At 41.2% G+C, this 19251-nt stretch overlaps 1 protein-coding gene across 1 annotated transcript in view; it reads left to right on the top strand.

Annotated features, from left to right (window-relative positions):
* Positions 1-1450: 1450 nt before the first annotated feature.
* pex7 (peroxisomal biogenesis factor 7) overlaps positions 1451-19251 on the top strand; it is a 59680-nt gene continuing 41879 nt past the window's right edge. The window contains exons 1-6 of the mRNA XM_028605486.1: positions 1451-1596; positions 2840-2975; positions 4380-4437; positions 4548-4698; positions 4932-5009; positions 6674-6782. Coding sequence (XP_028461287.1) covers positions 2867-2975; positions 4380-4437; positions 4548-4698; positions 4932-5009; positions 6674-6782 — 505 coding nt within the window. The 5' untranslated portion in view covers positions 1451-1596; positions 2840-2866. The remainder of the gene's footprint in view (positions 1597-2839; positions 2976-4379; positions 4438-4547; positions 4699-4931; positions 5010-6673; positions 6783-19251) is intronic.

Here is a 19251-nt window from a genome sequence, read left to right on the forward strand (position 1 = left end):
GTTAAAGCTTCTGATTGGTGAATGAACATGTTACAGTCCCTTCCAGTTCCTTTGTTTGCACTGTAATGAATCCAGCAGATAGAGATTAGGCAGAAAGAAGGCATACGATTCAATTTACAGTATGTAAAATAAGTTCTTTTTTATTTACTTTATTAGAATTATCCAAGAGCTGATGTTCTTATTCTCTCCAAAAAGCCATTTGCATTGACACTTGTGTACATTTGGTCCGCTACAGCAAACATTTCTATAATGTCACAAGCAAGATTTCTTTCAGATCCGCAATGGGTACAGGCGCTGCCATTTTCTCTTTTCTTCTACTTTTTTCTCTTTTATTATTCATTTCCTTATTTGATTGGCGCTTTCAACCAGTGCTGTATTCGGCAATGCCTACTACATACTACCAATGAACGCATATGCTGTAGTGGTACCTACTGTGTTCATCACTAGTCTGCAGAATGAAACTGTTCTGTGGTCACAATGTAGTTATAAAAAGTAAAAAAAAGTCCACAATGTGACCCTTTTTTGGACCAAATTAAACATTTGGATGAATGTCAATGTTGTCGTTTTTGATATTTATGCTGCTTTATATTGCACTATATAAATTCATGGTGCTGAAATGGAGCATTGTTACTAAAAGAGAGGGATGCTGTCCATGGTGCTGAAACTGAATTATTACTAAAAGAGAGGGAGGCTGACAATGGTGCTGAAAACAGAATTATTACTAAAACAGAGGAAGACTGTCCATGATGCTTGATACAGAGCGTTATTACTGACACAGAAAGGAAGCTGTCCATGGTGCTGAAAAGAAGGCATTAAAAAAATTAAAAAGAATAATTAAATAATAATTAAATTAATTTCCAAATTATGGAAGCCCTGAAAGGCAAGGTGATATAAAAAAAAAAAAGTTTATCTTATCTATCGAAATAAGAAGTACAATAGAAATACAATAGGAAAATACAACAAAATGATAAAGTTATATAAAAAGATGAATAAATAAAATATAAAGTAGAACAAAAAAAAAGACAAAACAGCTGTAAGATTTCAGAAAAGGTGTTATTGTCACAATTAATATACTTATGTTGAATTTGCCATGGTGAATAAACAAAAACAAAAAAACATTGTAAACATTTATATGAAATAAATATTCAATACAGACAAACAAATAAATACATCCAAAATGACTGATGCATAAGAAAAAAAAGTATATATGTAACATTATGGCATACATTTGACTGATTTAGGTATGATTTCTGGTTGATAACATCTATGATTTACCAGAACAGGCGGTACATTTACCTAATAATCACTTGAGTGTCCCCTATGATGGATCAGTGTTTTTATTGAATTATTATTAAGGAGAAACACCGCCATCTGTCGACGAGTCTATGGTATTACAACTACAGCAGCTCTACATCCGGGTAGTTGGGTCAGCTGACCAAAACACGGAAGCGCTTGTTGTGAAGTTGTCAGCCGTGTGTGATCGGTTCGGAAGAGAAAAGCTGCTGGAAACGCTGTTTTAGGGATTTATGAACCGGTTTCCGGTAGTTTTAACGTTTCCACGGGACGGTACCGTGTGAAACTGGTTGTCTTTAATCTGTGAGTACCGCGAAAAGTCCTTAACTTGAACTATCTGTGTGTGTGTGTGTGTGTGTGTGTGTGTTTGTGTGTCTATGTGTTTGTGTGTGTGTGTGTGTGTGTGTGTGTGTGTGTGTGTGTGTGTGTGTGTGTGTGTGTGTGTGTGTGTGTGTGTGTGTGTGTGTGTGTGTGTGTGTGTGTGTGTGTGTGTGTGTGTGTGTGTGTGTGTGTGTGTGTGTGTGTGTGTGTGTGTGTGTGTGTGTGTTTGTGTGTCTATGTGTTTGTGTGTGTCTCTATGTGTGTGTTTTAGTTTAGTTTAGTTTAGTTTATTAAGGATCCCCATTAGCTGACGCCTTGACGACCAGCTAGTCTTCCTGGGGTCCAACACCACATCCAGTGTGTGTGTGTGTGTGTGTGTGTGTGTGTGTGTGTGTGTGTGTGTGTGTGTCTGTGTGTGTGTCTGTGTGTGTGTCTGTGTGTGTTTCTGATGTGGTGACGTTACAGCGGGTATTTTGGTCATTTTCTATGTTAGACATTTATTTTAAGAATGATTGCGTCACCATATAAAGAGTTTTAATAGGTGTTTAGTTACACATTTATAATCAGCGCTGGAGGAAGTATATAGATACTATACTGCAGTAATACTACTAATACACACAGTACACACACTTTTGTCTCTCTTCCCTTTTTCTTTCATTCCTTTTGGCTTATCTATCTATCTATCTATCTATCTATCTATCTATCTACCTATCAACCTTTCTATCTGTCTACCTATATATCAACCTTTAGATCTATCTATCTATCTATCTATCTATCTATCTATCTATCTATCTATCTATCTATCTATCTATCTATCTCTTTCCATCTATGATAGTAATTTTAGGAATGGGGACATGTCCACATCCTCTAAGGTATCAGGAGGGACTTATTATTATTTTTAATCTTGGCACTGGGCTTTTCCTCATAAAAAAAAACAGCAGTGACTTTATGTAAGTAAACTGGCATTTAAAGGGTTAAAATAAAAAATAAATGAAGAGTGGATTGTTCTTAGTCAAGATCAGGACTTATGAGGGTTAAAAGATTTAACTCAGTGAAATGGAAAAGAATATTAATATCTAAGGATTTTTAGGAGGACATTTTTGCCCTCTAATGACATTTTTTAAGAGTGTGTGCGTGTGCGTGTGCGTGTGCGTGTGCGTGTGTGTGTGTGTGTGTGTGTGTGTGTGTGCACAAGGGTTATTCTCACCCTGGTTTCTGTTTCCAGCGAGGCTGCAGGTAGCTGCTGCTGCTGATGGAGAAGGTGTTTCGCTGTCCGGGTCGCCATGGCTACGCCGTGGAAGTGTCTCCGTTCATTGCCAACAGAGTGGCCTGCGCCTCCTCGCAGTACTACGGCATAGCTGGTTAGTACGCTGCAGCTCCAATGGTCCGGAGACATGTCGATGGTCAAGAAGGGGAAAACATAGAAGTAGAGTCTGAATGAGTGAATGCTCCGGTACAGACATGAGGGCTTCCTGAATGGTTTCTTACTGTCTAAAGTTAAAGGCTAACTACCATTTTTTTTCTTCAACCTATGTTCCTATGTGTCTAAGTGACTGATGGGAACAACCATCTCTGACATTGGTCCAGTATTAAGAGAGATTGCTCCAGTCGGCAGCAGAGAAACAAGCTACGATGTAAGTTTATAGGACGATTATCCAGCTTGTATTTACCTTCACAAAGTGCTCGTTTAGCCGCTGACAGACTCAGATTAATATTCTACGTGTCTGACAACATCATGGAAAGGATTTCTAAGGAGGTCGATCTTTCTGTTAAAGAGTAAGATCCTTTTTTTTAAACATTAAAACATCTGCAAAATTGCGTTCGCTAAACCCACCAGACTCCATGCAAATAATCTGTCATTTTAGCATCGTAAAATACACTTCATTCAAAGTCGACAGAAACAAAATAAAAGTATGAATAGACGTTTTGGGTTGTCTTTCCACTTTTCCAACCAACACAACTCTAGTTTCGGTAAAATAAACACATTGTTTACCGATTTACATGTGGAAATATGTTGGCTCTATACACTCTAAAAGTATTGCTTTTTTAAATGGAGTCTGGTGGGTTTAGAGTTAGCGATCTCAGAGCTGTTTCTGGTTAAACAGAAAGGTCTCAAAGAGGTTTTAAAGGTCTTTCCATAATGTTGTCAGACACTTAGAATATTAATCTGAGTCAATCAGTGGCAAAATAAAGCACTTTTAGTGGACCAAACTGACGCTGAACATTTGCCCAATAGGGTTACATTACAGCCTGGTCTGTGGCTGCCGATTACAGCGCTCACCCTTAATACTGGACCAATGTCAAAGATTGTTGTTCCCATCAGTCACTTACACACAAAAACTTTTTATCAACTATTGTTCTAGTCCATTGTCGTCATTTTGAGTCCTGTATAGAGTCCATTTTTCCCCATTCTCTTTCCAGTTGCGCTTCTTTCAGCTTCAGTTTGTGTGTTAATCTTTTCATCCAAAAGATTTCTTCCACAATTGTTGGAGGGGTTGGAGTTTACCGGGTGATTTTACGCCCCAGGAACGAGATACCAAATGTAAGCCAGCCAAATAAACAGATCCCTTAACGCTATGGGAGATTTTTAAGTGATGTGTAAGACAACGGCAAAATGAGGGAAGACCTTTAGAGGGATGTTGTTTTGAGTCTTTATGACAAGAAGCACTTTCACCCCCTTCTAGAACACCTGATGTTGGTTTTTCCTTTCATTCACTGTGTGTGTGTGTGTGTGTGTGTGTGTGTGTGTGTGTGTGTGTGTGTAGGCTGTGGCACTCTCCTGGTCCTGGATGAGACGGAGACAGGGGTTGCTTTGGTGAGAAGGTAAACTTTCTTTCTTTATTTATTTCAGTTTCTTTAACTCTCTCTGATCCCAGGGTTTTAATGTAATTAAATAATGTGTGTGTGTGTGTGTGTGTGTGTGTGTGTGTCAGCTGGGAGTGGGGCGACGGCCTGTTCGACGTAGCTTGGAGCGAAGCCAACGAGCACATCGTGGTTGCCGGGGGCGGGGACGGCAGCCTGCAGCTGTGGGACACAGCCAATCACAGCGCTCCGCTGAGAGTGGCCAAAGAACACACACAAGAGGTTAGACACACACACACACACACACACACACACACACACACACACACACACACACACACACACACACACACACAAAAGGATAAATGTGTGTGGTCTTTGTAAGGATGCTGTATTTGTGACTCTTTTGAACGTGTGTGTGTGTATGTGTGTGTGTGTGTGTGTGTGTGTGTGTGTGTGTGTGTGGTGTGTGTGTGGCTGTGTGTGTGTGTGTGTGTCTGTGTGTGTGTGTGAAGGTGTATTCTGTAGACTGGAGTCAGACCAGAGGAGAGAACCTCATCGTCTCTGGATCGTGGGATCAAACTGCTAAAGTGGTCAGTTGTGTTTGTTTTTGTAGAGCTGCACAATATATTCCTTTTTTTTTTTAATCGTCGTGGCGATACAAACTAACACAATAAACACATTTCTTGTGTTAGTTGAAAAAAAAAAAATATCAGCAGAAAACTGCACTTTAAAATTGAGCTGTTGTCCTTTTTGACACACGTCCTGTCTCGTAGCTTGTAGCCCTCGGAAACAAGTAAAAAAAGTCTGTCTTTCTGAGTCACAATTTTTTTTACAGTAGCGGATTACTCTAATTCTCCGCACATTACATTATATTACATTGCATTACGTGTCATTTAGCGGACGGTTTTAATCAAAGCAACTTACAACTGCTCTATATGTCAGAGGTAACACGCCTCTGGAGCAACTAGGGGTTAAGTGCCTTGCTCAGGGACACATTGGTTGATGTATCGCAGTGGGAATCAAACCCAGGTCTCCCACACTAAAGGCATGGGTCATATCATCACCACCGCACTTCTTCCATGATTCCACCAGGCAACCACCACGCTTACAGGCCATTATTCCCTGGAGCCGACATCGGTAAACACGAGAAGAAAATCAAAGATTGCCTATTAAGCGCGAGAGGCGTCACTAAGTTTAGTTTTCGTTGTCCAGAGGGGAACTTGAGACTTTCTTTTTTTCTGTTTGGTTTGGCGTTTCCTGGGGTCCTAACGAGAACTGTTCTGGTGTTGAGAGACAAGACTCACCTGCTGCACTTAGTTAAATGTATTAAGCTTAAAGGAACACGCCGACTTATTGGGAATTTATCTTATTCACCGTAACTCCCAGAGTTAGACTAGTCCATACATACCCTTCTCATCTCCGTGCGTGCTGTAATGCTGTCTGACGGTTCCAGCGGCATTGGGCCAGCACAGAACATGCAGGTGAATGGTTCCAGTAATCCTACTGCTCCCAATAAGTGACAAAATAACGCCAACATGTTCCTATTTACATGTTGTGATTTATAGAGTCACATCGTGTACAAAAAACAACCTAACATGAGACACAGCCACCTTCTATCCCTAAACACACAAGGAACTATATTCTCAGGTGGAAGAATATAGTACTTGGGCGGAATGATTTGCTTTGCAGCAAGCCTGTCTGAGAATATAGTTCCCGGTTTGTTTACTGTTAGAAGATGGCTGTGTCTCATGTTACGTTGTTTTTTGTACACGCTGTGACTCTACAAATCACAACATGTAAATAGGAACATGTTGGTGTTATTTTGTCACTTATTCGGAGCAGTAGGCTAGTTGGAACCAGTTACCTGCAGGATCTGTGCTAGGCTAAGCTAATGCTGGAGCCGTCAGACAGCGTTACAGCACACATAGAGATGAGAAGGGTATGTATGGACTAGTCTAACTCTGGGGGTTACAGTGAATAAGATAAAGTCCCAATAAGAGATGAGAAGGGTATGTATGGACTAGTCTAACTCTGGGGGTTACAGTGAATAAGATAAAGTCCCAATAAGTCGGCGTGTTCCTTTTAAGACATATTTTAGTTCCTTCGTTTACTTAGTAATTTTTGTAAACAGTGCGCAGCTCTGTTACTGAGCGACTGCAAGTATGGGATCGGGACTTGGTGTCAGTATTTAAAAAAATTGAATGGTTTAAACAGAACATAATGTGGCGTGTTATTTTTTTTTCCGTCCCTCCAGTGGGACCCCGCTCTCAGCCAATCACTGACCACGCTCAGTGGTCACGAAGGGGTCATCTACAGCACCGTTTGGTCGCCTCACATCCCAGGATGCTTTGCGTCAGCGTCAGGTAACGCACCGCACACTTGCCTGAAGAAGACCCAGTAGGGTCGAAACGTTGCATTTGTATTAAATATGGGAGTTTAAGCAGTGTTGCGTACATTACATTTTTTTTTCATTTTAAGTATTTTCATTTGTCCTGCACCTGCCAGAAGGTGGGATGTGCACACAATTACTTTTATAACACACCGCACACAGCCTGAGCAAGCAGGGGTTTCTCTTTAGTGAGCGACCGGAAACAACGGAAAGAAAGAAAGGAACAAAAAAACAAAAGGAGAAAGGAAAGCAATGATCAAGGAAACAGGAAATGTCTGATGCCTTAAAGGGAAACTACTGTTTTTTTCAACCTGGACCCTTTGTTCCAATGTTTCTGTGTGTAAGTGACTGATGGGAACAACAATCTTTGAGATTGGTCCAGTATTAAGCGTGAACGCTGTAACCAGCAGCCACAGACCAGGCTGTAATGTAACCTTACGGGGCAAATATGCATCGTCAATTTGGTCCACTAAAAGTTCTTTATTTTACCACTGACAGACTCAGATTATTATTTTAAGTATCTGACAAAATTATGGAAAGGATCCCTACAGAGATTGACCATGAAAACCTCTTTGAGACCTTTCTGTTGAACCAGAAACAACTCTGAAGTGGCTAGCTCTAAACCCACCAGACTCCATTTAAAAAAACTGTACTTTTAGCGTGTATAGAGCCAACATATTTCGGCATGTAAATCTGTAAACTATGTGTTTATTTAAACCAAAACTGGAGTTGTGATTTTTGGAAAAGTGGAAAGATGAACCAAAATGGCTTTCCATAGTTCTATTTTGTTTCTGTCGATTTTGTGGTGAAGTGTGTTTTACGATCCAAAAATGATGTTTATTTACATGGAGTCTGGTCGGTTTGGCGAACGCAATTTCGCAGATGTTTTTATGTTAAAAACAATGATCTTACTCTTTAACAGAAAGGTTGACCTCTTTAGAAATCCTTTCCATAATGTTGTCAGACATTTAGAATATTAATCTGAGCCTGTCATCTGCATGGTAGGTACCCTTTAACTACAGTACAATTATGTGACAATTCAGATGCAAACATGGAGCCTGATTAGCTTGATTAATGAATCTCATCTCTTTTGTAATGTTTAAATGTAACCCCAGTATAGATGTACTCAGGCCAGTTTGATGAATCTGAGTTGGTACGGTGGTTTATGTTATCTCGTCACCAGATGGCGGTGCAGCTGTGTCTCACTTCCACATCACGTTGTTGGGATTTAGAACTTCTCGCTCTGCTTCAGGCCATTCAGATTCAGCTGCTGTCAGTCTCTTAAACGTTTAGATTCGAAGTCACAAAGGGAACAGGCTTCTGATAAAGCCTTGCTTCTAATTCACTGTATTTGGAGCTTTAAGTGGATTGTTCAGGTTTAGGGTTACACTTACAGTATGTTAGCTAAGTTTGAACTTAAACCAAGAAATCTTCTAACGCTGGAACACTCACGGCTGCATGTAAACGGGAATATTAGAGGAATATTCACTTTTCATTACCCATGGAAACAGCTTACAGGAATATTGTCTTTTTCAGAATAAGGGCAAAAAAGGGAATATAATGTGCATGTAAACATAGTCCTTGTCCCTGGTTAGGCTTTGAGAGATGATTGACGACACACTATAAAATAGATATACAAAATAACAAATGAAGCAGACAAACAGGCAGTCACAGATGCACAAAAACTGACTGTAAAGCAAACATGGAGTACACGCATAAAGACCAACGATACAGCACACTGAGGCAGAAACCTAGATGGTTAAAAGCTGACAATTAAAGCAATAACAGTCCCATAAATACATAAAAACAAACACAGACAGGCAGACACATGTGACTAAGGATAAGAAGCAAAGACATTTCCTGGAGTCACAACTAAGAATGAACAAAAGAGGACCTTAAATGATACTGCGCTGTATCAAACGTGACTTTTCCTGCACTTTTCTCTCTTGCAACCTTTTTTTGAGGAGGAAGGGAAGGAAGCTCTGACTAATAAATCACAAGTGGCTGATGTTGTTGTGTGAAAGCTGACGGCGCTCCATCGCTCTGTCCGTGGCGTTTGAAGTTCCGAGGGTGGAGCTGTAAGTTTCTGTTGTTTCACTTCCTTCAGGAAAACCTTCTTTCTTTTTGTGTGTTCAGTGCTTTACCTCCCCTCCTCTTTCTCTTGCTTCCTTCACTTATGTAGCTATTTTAGACACCTAAAGGCATATATATATATATATATATATATATATATATATATATATATATATTTATATATATCATTTCACTTCACATGTGTGCCTTGTCAGGGTTAATTAGTGGAATTTTTTCCCTTATTAATAAAAAAATTTATCAGTTTAAGCTAAACAATATCTTACAATCAAATGTGAGATACTGTCCATAATACCTAGGCTAAGTTTGAACTTAAAAAGAGCTGGTCTTTCGTTCGTGAAGTCTTCACCAACTTGAAACAAAATAACTCAAGTGTTCCTTGTGTTTGGACATTTGTCACATTTGGACACTGTCCAAACACACCAGGCTTGAAAAATGCCTTCAAGTCGTCCTGTGAAAAAAACACCGTAGTAATAAAGAGTAAACAGTAAAGACATCAAACCACAATCCGTGTATCAATTGTTTTTTTTTCGAAACCAAAATGAGACAACGGACAACGACTCGTTTTTCCAATTTCCGATTTTGTGCTCAAATGAAAAATGAAAACAAATAAAGGATAACAAGTGTCCGTGACCCGGAAGTGATCTTTACTTTTCATTTTGGTTGTTAGGAAACGAGTATTGATAAAACAGGTAATTTTTGTAACACACACACATACACAGACACACAGAGACACACACACACATGCACACACACACACACACACACACACACACACACACACACACACACACACACACACACACACACATACACACACACCCTCCGCTGTCCGACAGGAAACCAAATAAAAAACTATAGATCAATATGAAAATAATTATTTGTTGCAGCCTTAAGGTCTTTGCACACTGAGTTAAATGTTTATGTTGCTTTTTGGGTTTTATTTTGAAAAACAAATGCTACAAGGATGTAGCAGCCGTCCTCTGCGCAAAAATATCCTACAATGGCGACACCAAGAACTGCCATACGAAGCAGCCCGATTGGTTGGGGTTAGGCATTTGACCTCGAGTGGTTAAGGTTAGGATAGCTGATTGGTCAGGGGATAGGACCTGAACAAATGGGGTTACGTTACCTTGCGTTCTCATGGACACCTGTCCAATAAATGCTATTGAAGGGCGGGGCATGGCGTGGCTATAGTGGGATTTGTAATATCGCGTCCTCTCCAGGAGGTTCTGAAGCAGCTTCTCCTCTATTCTTCTCAGGAAGTGAGTTTTACAAATGAGCTTCATTCAAAAGACAATTAAATTCAATCAGTTTGGACCCAGAGGGAGCGCTGGGGTTATCTTATCCGTCTGTGTGGGAGCGTGTACGCTAACTTTATCAGAGGGGTGGAGCCGGCCGGCTGGAGTCGGATGTTGCAGCAACTGTCTTCGGCCCAGCATCAGTCCGTCAAGCGCTCCTAAACTAGTTTGCTAATGAGTTTTGGGTTAATTGGTTTGCTAGAGCGAGTGGGAATCTCTGATTAGATTTTCCGACCAGGGAAGATGTTAATGCTCCTGTTGCTCTGGGGGTTCAACAATGTGACCTTTTTCAAGGTTTCATTTTCATATTTAAAAGACTCTGGAAGTGCATTAACCCACATGTAGACCTGTGTTACTTCAGGGGTTGTAGCTGGAGTAGCATTGAAGGGTAATTTCTTTTCACTCGGGGCAAATGTTCAGCGTCACCTAGCATCCACTAAAAGTTCTGTTTTTGCTGCTGACAGACTCCGATTATTATTGTAAGTGTATGACAACATTATGAAAAGGATCCCTACAGAGATAGACCTTTTTAGTTAAAGAGTAAGATCCTTTTAGTTTAACATGAAACAGCCCCGAAATCACCATCACCCAACTACACCAGACTCCATGTAAATAATCAGGACTTTTAGCGTGTATAGATCCAGCATATCTCCACCAGACTCCATGTAAATAATCAGGACTTTTAGCGTGTATAGAGCCAGCATATCTCCACCAGACTCCATGTAAATAATCAGGACTTTTAGCGTGTATAGATCCAGCATATCTCCACCAGACTCCATGTAAATAATCAGGACTTTTAGCGTGTATAGAGCCAGCATATCTCCACCAGACTCCATGTAAATAATCAGGACTTTTAGCGTGTATAGAGCCAGCATATCTCCACCAGACTCCATGTAAATAATCAGGACTTTTAGCGTGTATAGAGCCAGCATATCTCCACCAGACTCCATGTAAATAATCAGGACTTTTAGCGTGTATAGAGCCAGCATATCTCCACATGTAAATGGGTGAATTATTTCAACCAAACCAGGGGGGTTGATTGTTGGAACAGTGGAAAGTTGAACCAAGACGGCTTTTGGTAGTTTTATTTAGTTTCTTTCCACTTTAAATGAAGTGTGTTTTATGATGATAAAAGTCCTGATTATTTACATGGAGTCTGGTGGGTTTGGTGATGGTGATTTCGGGGCTGTTTCATGTTAAACTAAAAGGATCTTTTAGGGGGGAGTACATGGCTTAAAAACACTGTTCAAAGGGGGAACACTGCTGTAAGCAAAATCTGTCCCAATAACAGAAAGCCGGTGCATCAGGACACTGCAGATGTAAATACAGCTTTATTTTAATGGCAGAATCCGGAGGTCAAGTGTTATTTGTTGAGCTTGTTAGACCCTGAGGCCAGATCAGATCTGGAGCTCTGCTAAACCGCTACCGGTAAATGGTTTACTGAGCACCGCGCTCCACAATAAAAACCATTACTGTTAACAGCAGTTACAGCTGCTCACATCTGCTCTGATGCACCCCCGTCACAGTATTTGTTTGGTTGTTTTAGTATTTTTTTTTGCACAGTCAAATCAAGACATCAAAAACACAACAGGAAAGATTGCCCAGATGAGATGAATTATTCTGTTGATTTCCTTCTTTCCTTTTTAATAATAACAATACGAACAGAGACTAAATCTGAATAATATAATAATTCAGACGCCAAAAGGTTGATCTTGATTCAAAGTAGTTTTAAAAATGAAATGATACAAGCTTCCACAGTGTAGTGCATGATCATCATCATCATCGGTTGATGCTCCAAATTTCTTAGGTGACACCCCTGGTCATATAGTCTGCCCTAATGTTGAAAAAAACTGTTGTCGCTAGACAGGTGGGGACCTCAACCCCCCTCAATGTTAAACCCAAAGTTACACCCTCGTAACTAACACACGATTTGCTGTGGATGCAGGTTGCAGAATCAGTTCATGGTTCCCAAGAGTACTGGGACCAATGATTATTCCTCCCAAACATCTCAGCAAACAAACCAACCTGCGTCCAGACCGAGAATAATCTGAGAGTGAGCGAGAGGCGAGCTGTTTGTGTTAACGGGGGGGGTTTCATACCGCAGCCGCCCGAGGGGAAGGGCAGCAGAGATACAACACGAGGACAAATTCAATCAAGTTGAATCCAGTTCAGTTAATCTTGCTGTTGCTCTACCTTCTGTCTGCGTTTGTGTGCCTCTCTTTATTTCTTTCTGCTCTCTTTTTACTTTTTGCTACCCTTTTTAAAGGCTCATTCACACTTCTCTTCTGCACAACCAAATTGTCCTGCGTGCGGATGTGCGTGCGTGTTTTGTTTTTTTTACCAGAGAGTAAAGTGCCCATCAGCCAAATGATGTTTTGCAGAATGCTGAAACACACACACACACACACACACACACACACACACACACACACACACACACACACACACACACACACACACACACACACACACACACACAGTCCTGTTAATTTTGTGTTTGTTTGTGTTTGTTGAATGATACCAGGTGTCTGGTTAAATAATTGATAGCAGGCATTCGTCAGAGAGACACAGACAGACACACACACACACACTGCTTGTGTGTGTGTGTGTGTGTGTGTGTGTGTGTGTGTGTGTGTGAGTGTGTGAGTGAGTGTGTGAGTGAGTGTGAAACGCAGCGGGCCTGTGGCGAAAAGTTGAGACCAACTCCAAATGCAAGTCAGCAATGAACAGAAATGCAAGAACAGTGGCAATAATAGTCACAATAAAGATAATGGATCAGTGACTAGAAATAGTAGCTGTAGTAGTTCATGGCATAGCAAGGCACTGCAGGGCGCTACAGGACCTAGCAGGGCACTGCAGAGCATAGCAAGGCGTAGCAGGGTGCTTTGTTGGGGGAAGAACACACCATGACTTCACACAAATGGGCTGTTTCATCGACACTCCCATACACCGCACAACCCTGCGGAAAATCGCCGGATCACTTTTCTTGGTGTTCAAACTGGGGACACTGGTATCAAGCGCGGATTTGATTGACAGATGAATTATAGGGTGCAATGCTTTCGTTCCCAGTCCCATGGCCCGGGTACTGAAGCGGGTCCCAGTGTTGTTGCTCTGTGACCCCTGACCAGGTGATCTGGAAAGGAAGTCGACCTTTCCCGAGTCCGTCTTGAAATTGCTGGTTTCCCTGTGCTGTCATCTGTGTCAGCGGAGCCGCTCTGTAAAACCCTCACAGGTCGATAGAAGTGTGGCCAGGCGGAGCAGCAGGAAACTCGGATAAAGGTTAGAAATAAATCTCTTTGTGTCCCTGATGCTTAACACAGAAGCTTGCTGTGAAACGGTTTTTGTCTCTTTGATCCGTGGTTGCTGAACCTTGGGGTTCCTGCAGGACTCAGAGTGAAGCTTTTTGACCAGAAATGTGTTGAATAAAATGTGACTGTGCCAATGTTTGGACACCATTTGCGGTTATCGGCCATATCTTGACACATCCGTTTTCCTGGTCTTTTGTTCATTCGTGTTTTTCCTGGGTGATCACCCCCCAAGTGCAAGTAGAATACATTTATACATATTTAAAGCACCCATATTATGCTCATTTTTAGGTTCATAATTGTATTTTGAGGTTGTACCAGAATAGGTTTACATGGTTTAATTTTCAAAAAACACCATATTTTTGTTGTACTGCACATTGCTGCAGCTCCTCTTTTCCACCCTGTGTGTTGAGCTCTCTGTTTTAGCTAAAGAGTGAGACATCTCACTTCTTTAACATCTTTGTTGGGAGTCGCACATGCTCAGTAGCTAGGTAAGGACTACTAGCTAGAAGCTAACGCTGCTTTAGCTAATACCAAGTAGTTCTTTTGTAGATTATGGTGAACTAGTGTGTGTTGTAGCAGTGTTTGGGCGGTTAGCCACCTCGTTCTCAATGGCAAAACACTGCTTTGGCATTGAGAACAAGGTTGCTAACCGCTAGCGTGCGCTACAACACACAAGTTCACCCTAATCTACAAAATAAATTGTATAGAACTACTTCCATGTCCCTGTTCTACAGGTATTCCACGCAAAGCTGGAAGTGTGCCCTCGTTTAGAAGAAGTCTCCCGGCTAACCGAAGTTGGAGAAACAGCTAGCTGATGTGGTTAGCACACGGCAAATGTTTCGGCCGATGACGTAGACGGCCGTGCAGATTTTGACCAGCTCACCAGGAGACTGAAGGCAGGACACATTCAGAAACCATATCTCACTCAAAACAGCATGGATGGATTTTTTCAAAGTTTGTTTGTATGGGGAAGCACCAGAGACACAAAATAACTCCCCAAATCCCAGAAAAAGTGTTTTTTTTCATAATATGGGCACGTTAACAATCTTCATACATGCGTGGATCTTCATACATGTACACGAACATTTACAGTACTTAGTACAGTAATTAGTGCACAAAAGTGACTTTGATAATAGAAAACAGCAAGAACACTTGGGCGAAGCTCAGGCGGCGGTATAACTTTGCATTCAAAGTGGAAATTAAGGCGCTTTTCTGGCAGAATTTGGAGTGGCTGAAGCATGCCATTTCATTGGGAAGAATGGAAGTACGGCTATCCTGTACGTTTAAATGTATCTTACACACGTCTCCTGTAATTGCCTGCTTGTTAAGCAGTTTTTAAACTCTCATGTTAAAAGCTCCAACGTAGATGACATCTGTCATCGTCGCCTCCAGCTGTTTGACATGATAACTGTAACTATGGCTGTTCAGCAGGACACAAGCGATCGCTCAAAAAAAAATCATTCCAGTCTGAATAACACTGTTCCTGGAAACAAAACGTGGAGGAACCTGTTCGTGGCAGACGTAGATATGGAGAAAGAAAGCGTGGGGGGGGGGGGGGAGCCATTGACGTCTCATTCTGATAAGCTTATCAAGGTTTCCCATGCTCCCCGCTGCCTCTCCTCCTCACATCTTCTCATGTTTCTCCTCCTATTCTATCTCCTCTCATCCCTCTCTTCTCTCCCTCCACCTCCCCCCTAGCATCAACAAGAGAAAAGAGTTAGCGTGTGTGTTAAGCTTTAGTCTGCCCTCCAGATCTTCTCCTGTTGCCAGAGTTGCTCTCAGCTCTGCAACAAATCAAGTCAGTAAAACAGCAGCTACACTCTTTGCCTTTATTTTATTTATTTTAAATTTTTTTAACCCTTGTGTTGTCTACCGTGCACTTGTCATCTTCCCGGGCCAAAACAAAAATTGTTTTGTCCCTTTTTTTTTCGACACTTTCGGTGCTTTTTTCAATGTTTTTGGTGCTTTTTGTTGTTGTTGCCGTTTTCCACTTCTTTTCACTGCCACGTATGAACACCACTTACACCAACTTATTACTAGTTTCACACTTATTTTTGGAATTCATGGTCAATAAACCTCATTTATAGGAAATTATACCTAATCCTGGAGACGGACACAACCCAAGGTAGTGTATAGGCCACGCCCATTTGTTACACATCGTATGCATTTAGCATCAATGGGGTAAAATAGTATCTAACAGATATAGAGAGCTGAAGTCCCGCCCTTCTACTTCCGGCCAATGGGACCTATCTTTCGAAAAACTATGAACTAGAGTCAATGGAGAGATAATAATTATTTTTTGATCCAGTTTGAATTGAGCCATGGATTACAAATATGATGTTCGTCAATTTAAAACATTTTTCAACTGAAGAAAGTCAAAGTTTATTGTTAAACTGTTGAAGTGTAAGACGTAATTAGAAAGACTACAAACTTCATGGATGACGTCTCGCTGAAGCTACGATGTCTCTGTGTGTGTGTGTGTGTGTGTGTGTGTGTGTGTGTGTGTGTGTGTGTGTGTGTGTGTGTGTGTGTGTGTGTGTGTGTGTGTGTGTGTGTGTGTGTGTGTGTGTGGTACTGGGGATGTAACTTTACTCTAGTGAGCTGAGGATCTCTCTCGTTCTTTTGCTTCTCTGCTGAAAACACTTGACTGGATAAAACACATCAGGTAAAATAACGTTACGTTGTGGAAAAGAGCTAAGCTAGCTAGCTAGCTAGCAAGCCGAGCATCAAGCTAGGTGATGTAGATTGTGTGAGACGGGAGATGTAGTCCACTGAGAGATGTAGTCCACTGGGAGATGTAGTCCACTGGGAGATGTAGTCCACTGAGCTGTTTCACACTAAACTAGGTGGTACTATGACAAACCTACGGGTAACTGAGACTTTCTTCGGTTGAAAAATTATCTTTAAATTGACGAACATCATATTTGTAATCCATGGCTCAATTCAAACAGGATCAAAAAATAATTAGCTTCTCCCCGTTCACTACAGGTCATATTTTTTCTGAATTTAGGTCCCATGAGGTCCACCAGAAGGGGCGGGACTTTGGCTCTCTATAAAGGAAAAGCTTAAACATCAGTTCTAAATGAACATCATTATCAACTTTCTCTAAACATCCCAAAATAATCCGATAGATCACGGTGCATTACAAAACATGATCAACTAGCTAATCCTAGCATAGCATGTCACAGATGAGGACCAGAACGAGTCCACGCTCTGTATTTGGTTCAGACTGGACTTGAACCGCCGACCCTTGGGGGTTCACAAGGCATTGAGCTACTGATTCTGGACCCGGTTCAGAGTGTGTGGAACCCCTTTTGCTCCTCTGTGTGTGTGTGTGTGTGTCTCTGTTTGTTTGTGTGTGTGTGTGTGTGTGTGTGTGTGTGGGGCTTTGTGTAGGTGTGTGTGTGTGTGGCTTTGTGTAGGTGTGTGTGTTGTGTGTGTGTGTGTGTGTGTCGCTTTGTGTGTGTGTCTCTGTGTGTATGTGTGGATCGCTCTGTGTGTGCGTGTCTGTGTATGTGTGTCCCTGTATATATATGTGTGTGTGTGTGTGTGTGTGTGTGTGTGTGTGTGTGTGCATGTGTGCGTGCATGCATGGTCGTGTGTCCCTTTGTGTGTGTGCCTGTGTGTGTTTGTCTCTGTGTGTGTGTGTTGTGTGTGTGTGTGTGTCGCTGTGTGTGTGTGTCTCTGTTCGTATGTGTGTGTGTCGCTCTGTGTGTGTGTGTGTGTGTGTGTGTGTGTGTGTGTGTGTGTGTGTCTCTCTGTGTGTGTGTGTCTCTCTGTGTGTGTGGATCGCTCTGTGTGTGTGTGTCTGTGTATGTGTGTCCCTGTATATATATATATATATGTGTGTGTGTGTGTGTGTGCATGTGTGCGTGCATACATGGTCGTGTGTCTCTTTGTGTGTGTGCCTGTGTGTGTGTGTCTCTGTGTGTGTGTGGGACGCTCTGTGTGGGTCTCTCTCTGTGTGCGTGTGTGTGTGTCTCTGTGTATGTGTCGCTCTGTGTGTGTGTGTGTGTGTGTGTGTGTGTGTGTGTTTCCAGCCAGGTGCCACTATGTGGTTTTCCTGATAAGCTGTGGAGGAGGCTGATCTCAGCCTCCATCAGCTAATATAAAACCAGTTCTGTAAATCTGGCTGAATGCAGTTCAGATATCTGGGAATATCTGGAAAGGAGATGGAGACTGAACAAATGCTGAGTACAATGAGTTCAGACTAATGCAGCTTTATTCACACAACAAACACACATACTTTCATGAAAAAGAGAACAGTTGACATGCACCAAATGTATATGCCAAGGTTTCTCCTAGAAAGGAAGATAACCATGTGTACTCCCCTCCTAAGAGCATGTACCCATAGTGTCTCTAGGAACATCAGAATAACTCCTCCTTTATACTTTTTGTCCTCACACACTTCAAGCTATCTATTTCAGTGCAACAGTCTACTCTTAAACTACACCTTTTATGGCACGTGCTCCTAATAGATTCTCACATTCCTGGCTCCAATTCCTCTGTGTGAAAGTTGTACCCAAACTCATAATAGATTCTACACATTCCTGTGGGTGAAGGTTGTCCCCAGACTAACCTTCTTGTGTAGTACACTACATACAAGATATAAAATACATTTGAAACATGTAGGCTGGAATATCCAACCTATCAAGCTCTCTGGCTTTGGATCTCAACCGTCTCCCACACGCTCGCTGCGATCATAATTCAGCCTCGACTGTGAATGATAAGTGGAACCAGCAAGATGTTTTGAAATGCAAATACCTACAGTATGCATGGCGGGTGAGAGATATAAACCAAGGGAGGGATTAGCTTGCAGAGATGCCATCAGGAACAGGAACTACATTCACTTTAAAACAGAAAGGACGTCTCTTTGGAATCTGCATTTTAGGTCGACATTAACCTTTTCTTTTTCTTTTGTATTGAGCTTAGATTAGATTAGATTAGATTCAACTTTAATGTCATTGTGCAGAGTACAAAGACAACAAAATGCAGTTTGCGTCCAACCAGAAATGCAAAAAAGCAAAAAAGTGCAATGTGATATACAAAGTATAGACAGCTGGTGCATAGACCGGACAAGAAATATAATTGCAGCGTTATAAGAGAAGAATACATATGGCTATGCAATATGAACAATGTATGAACAACATGTACAGATATGTGCAATGTAGTAGCAGTGACATTATACTAGTAGTAAGAATAATATAGATATATGGAGGGTATTAGCAGAATATATAATAAGAAAAACTGAATAAATATGGGTCTTCTGAATGAACCATATAGACAGATTTGTGCAGTGTGGTAACATTATAAGAGTAGTAAGAATAAGTGTATGTACTTCTTCCAAATACAAGCAATGTCTCGGTTTATTTTTTTTCAGACACATTTTTGTCAGTTGATGAAAAGATGATAATGTATCTGTTAATTCTTTCTAAGAGTAACGGTATCAGCGTTTGTGCTGCTGAGTTGCAGTCCCTTTTTAGACGATGAAGCACTGGATTGGTTCACAACGGATCGATATGAGCCAATCAGTGAAATGTGTTCCTCTCAGAGTCACTTCTAGGGTTCAACAGACAGAAAGTCAATCTTTTTTTTCACAGTTTTGAATGGAGATGTTGGGTGAGAAACTTTTTTTTTTTTTTAATCTGAATCAAATCTGCATATCAGATCTTATTTTGCAGGTTTCGATTTCGACATTCGCGAATGCTGAAATTCAAAGATCTCTCATCACTTTTGTTTGAGA

Source organism: Perca flavescens, chromosome 18, assembly GCF_004354835.1.
Source record: "Perca flavescens isolate YP-PL-M2 chromosome 18, PFLA_1.0, whole genome shotgun sequence".
NCBI classification, from domain to species: domain Eukaryota; kingdom Metazoa; phylum Chordata; class Actinopteri; order Perciformes; family Percidae; genus Perca; species Perca flavescens.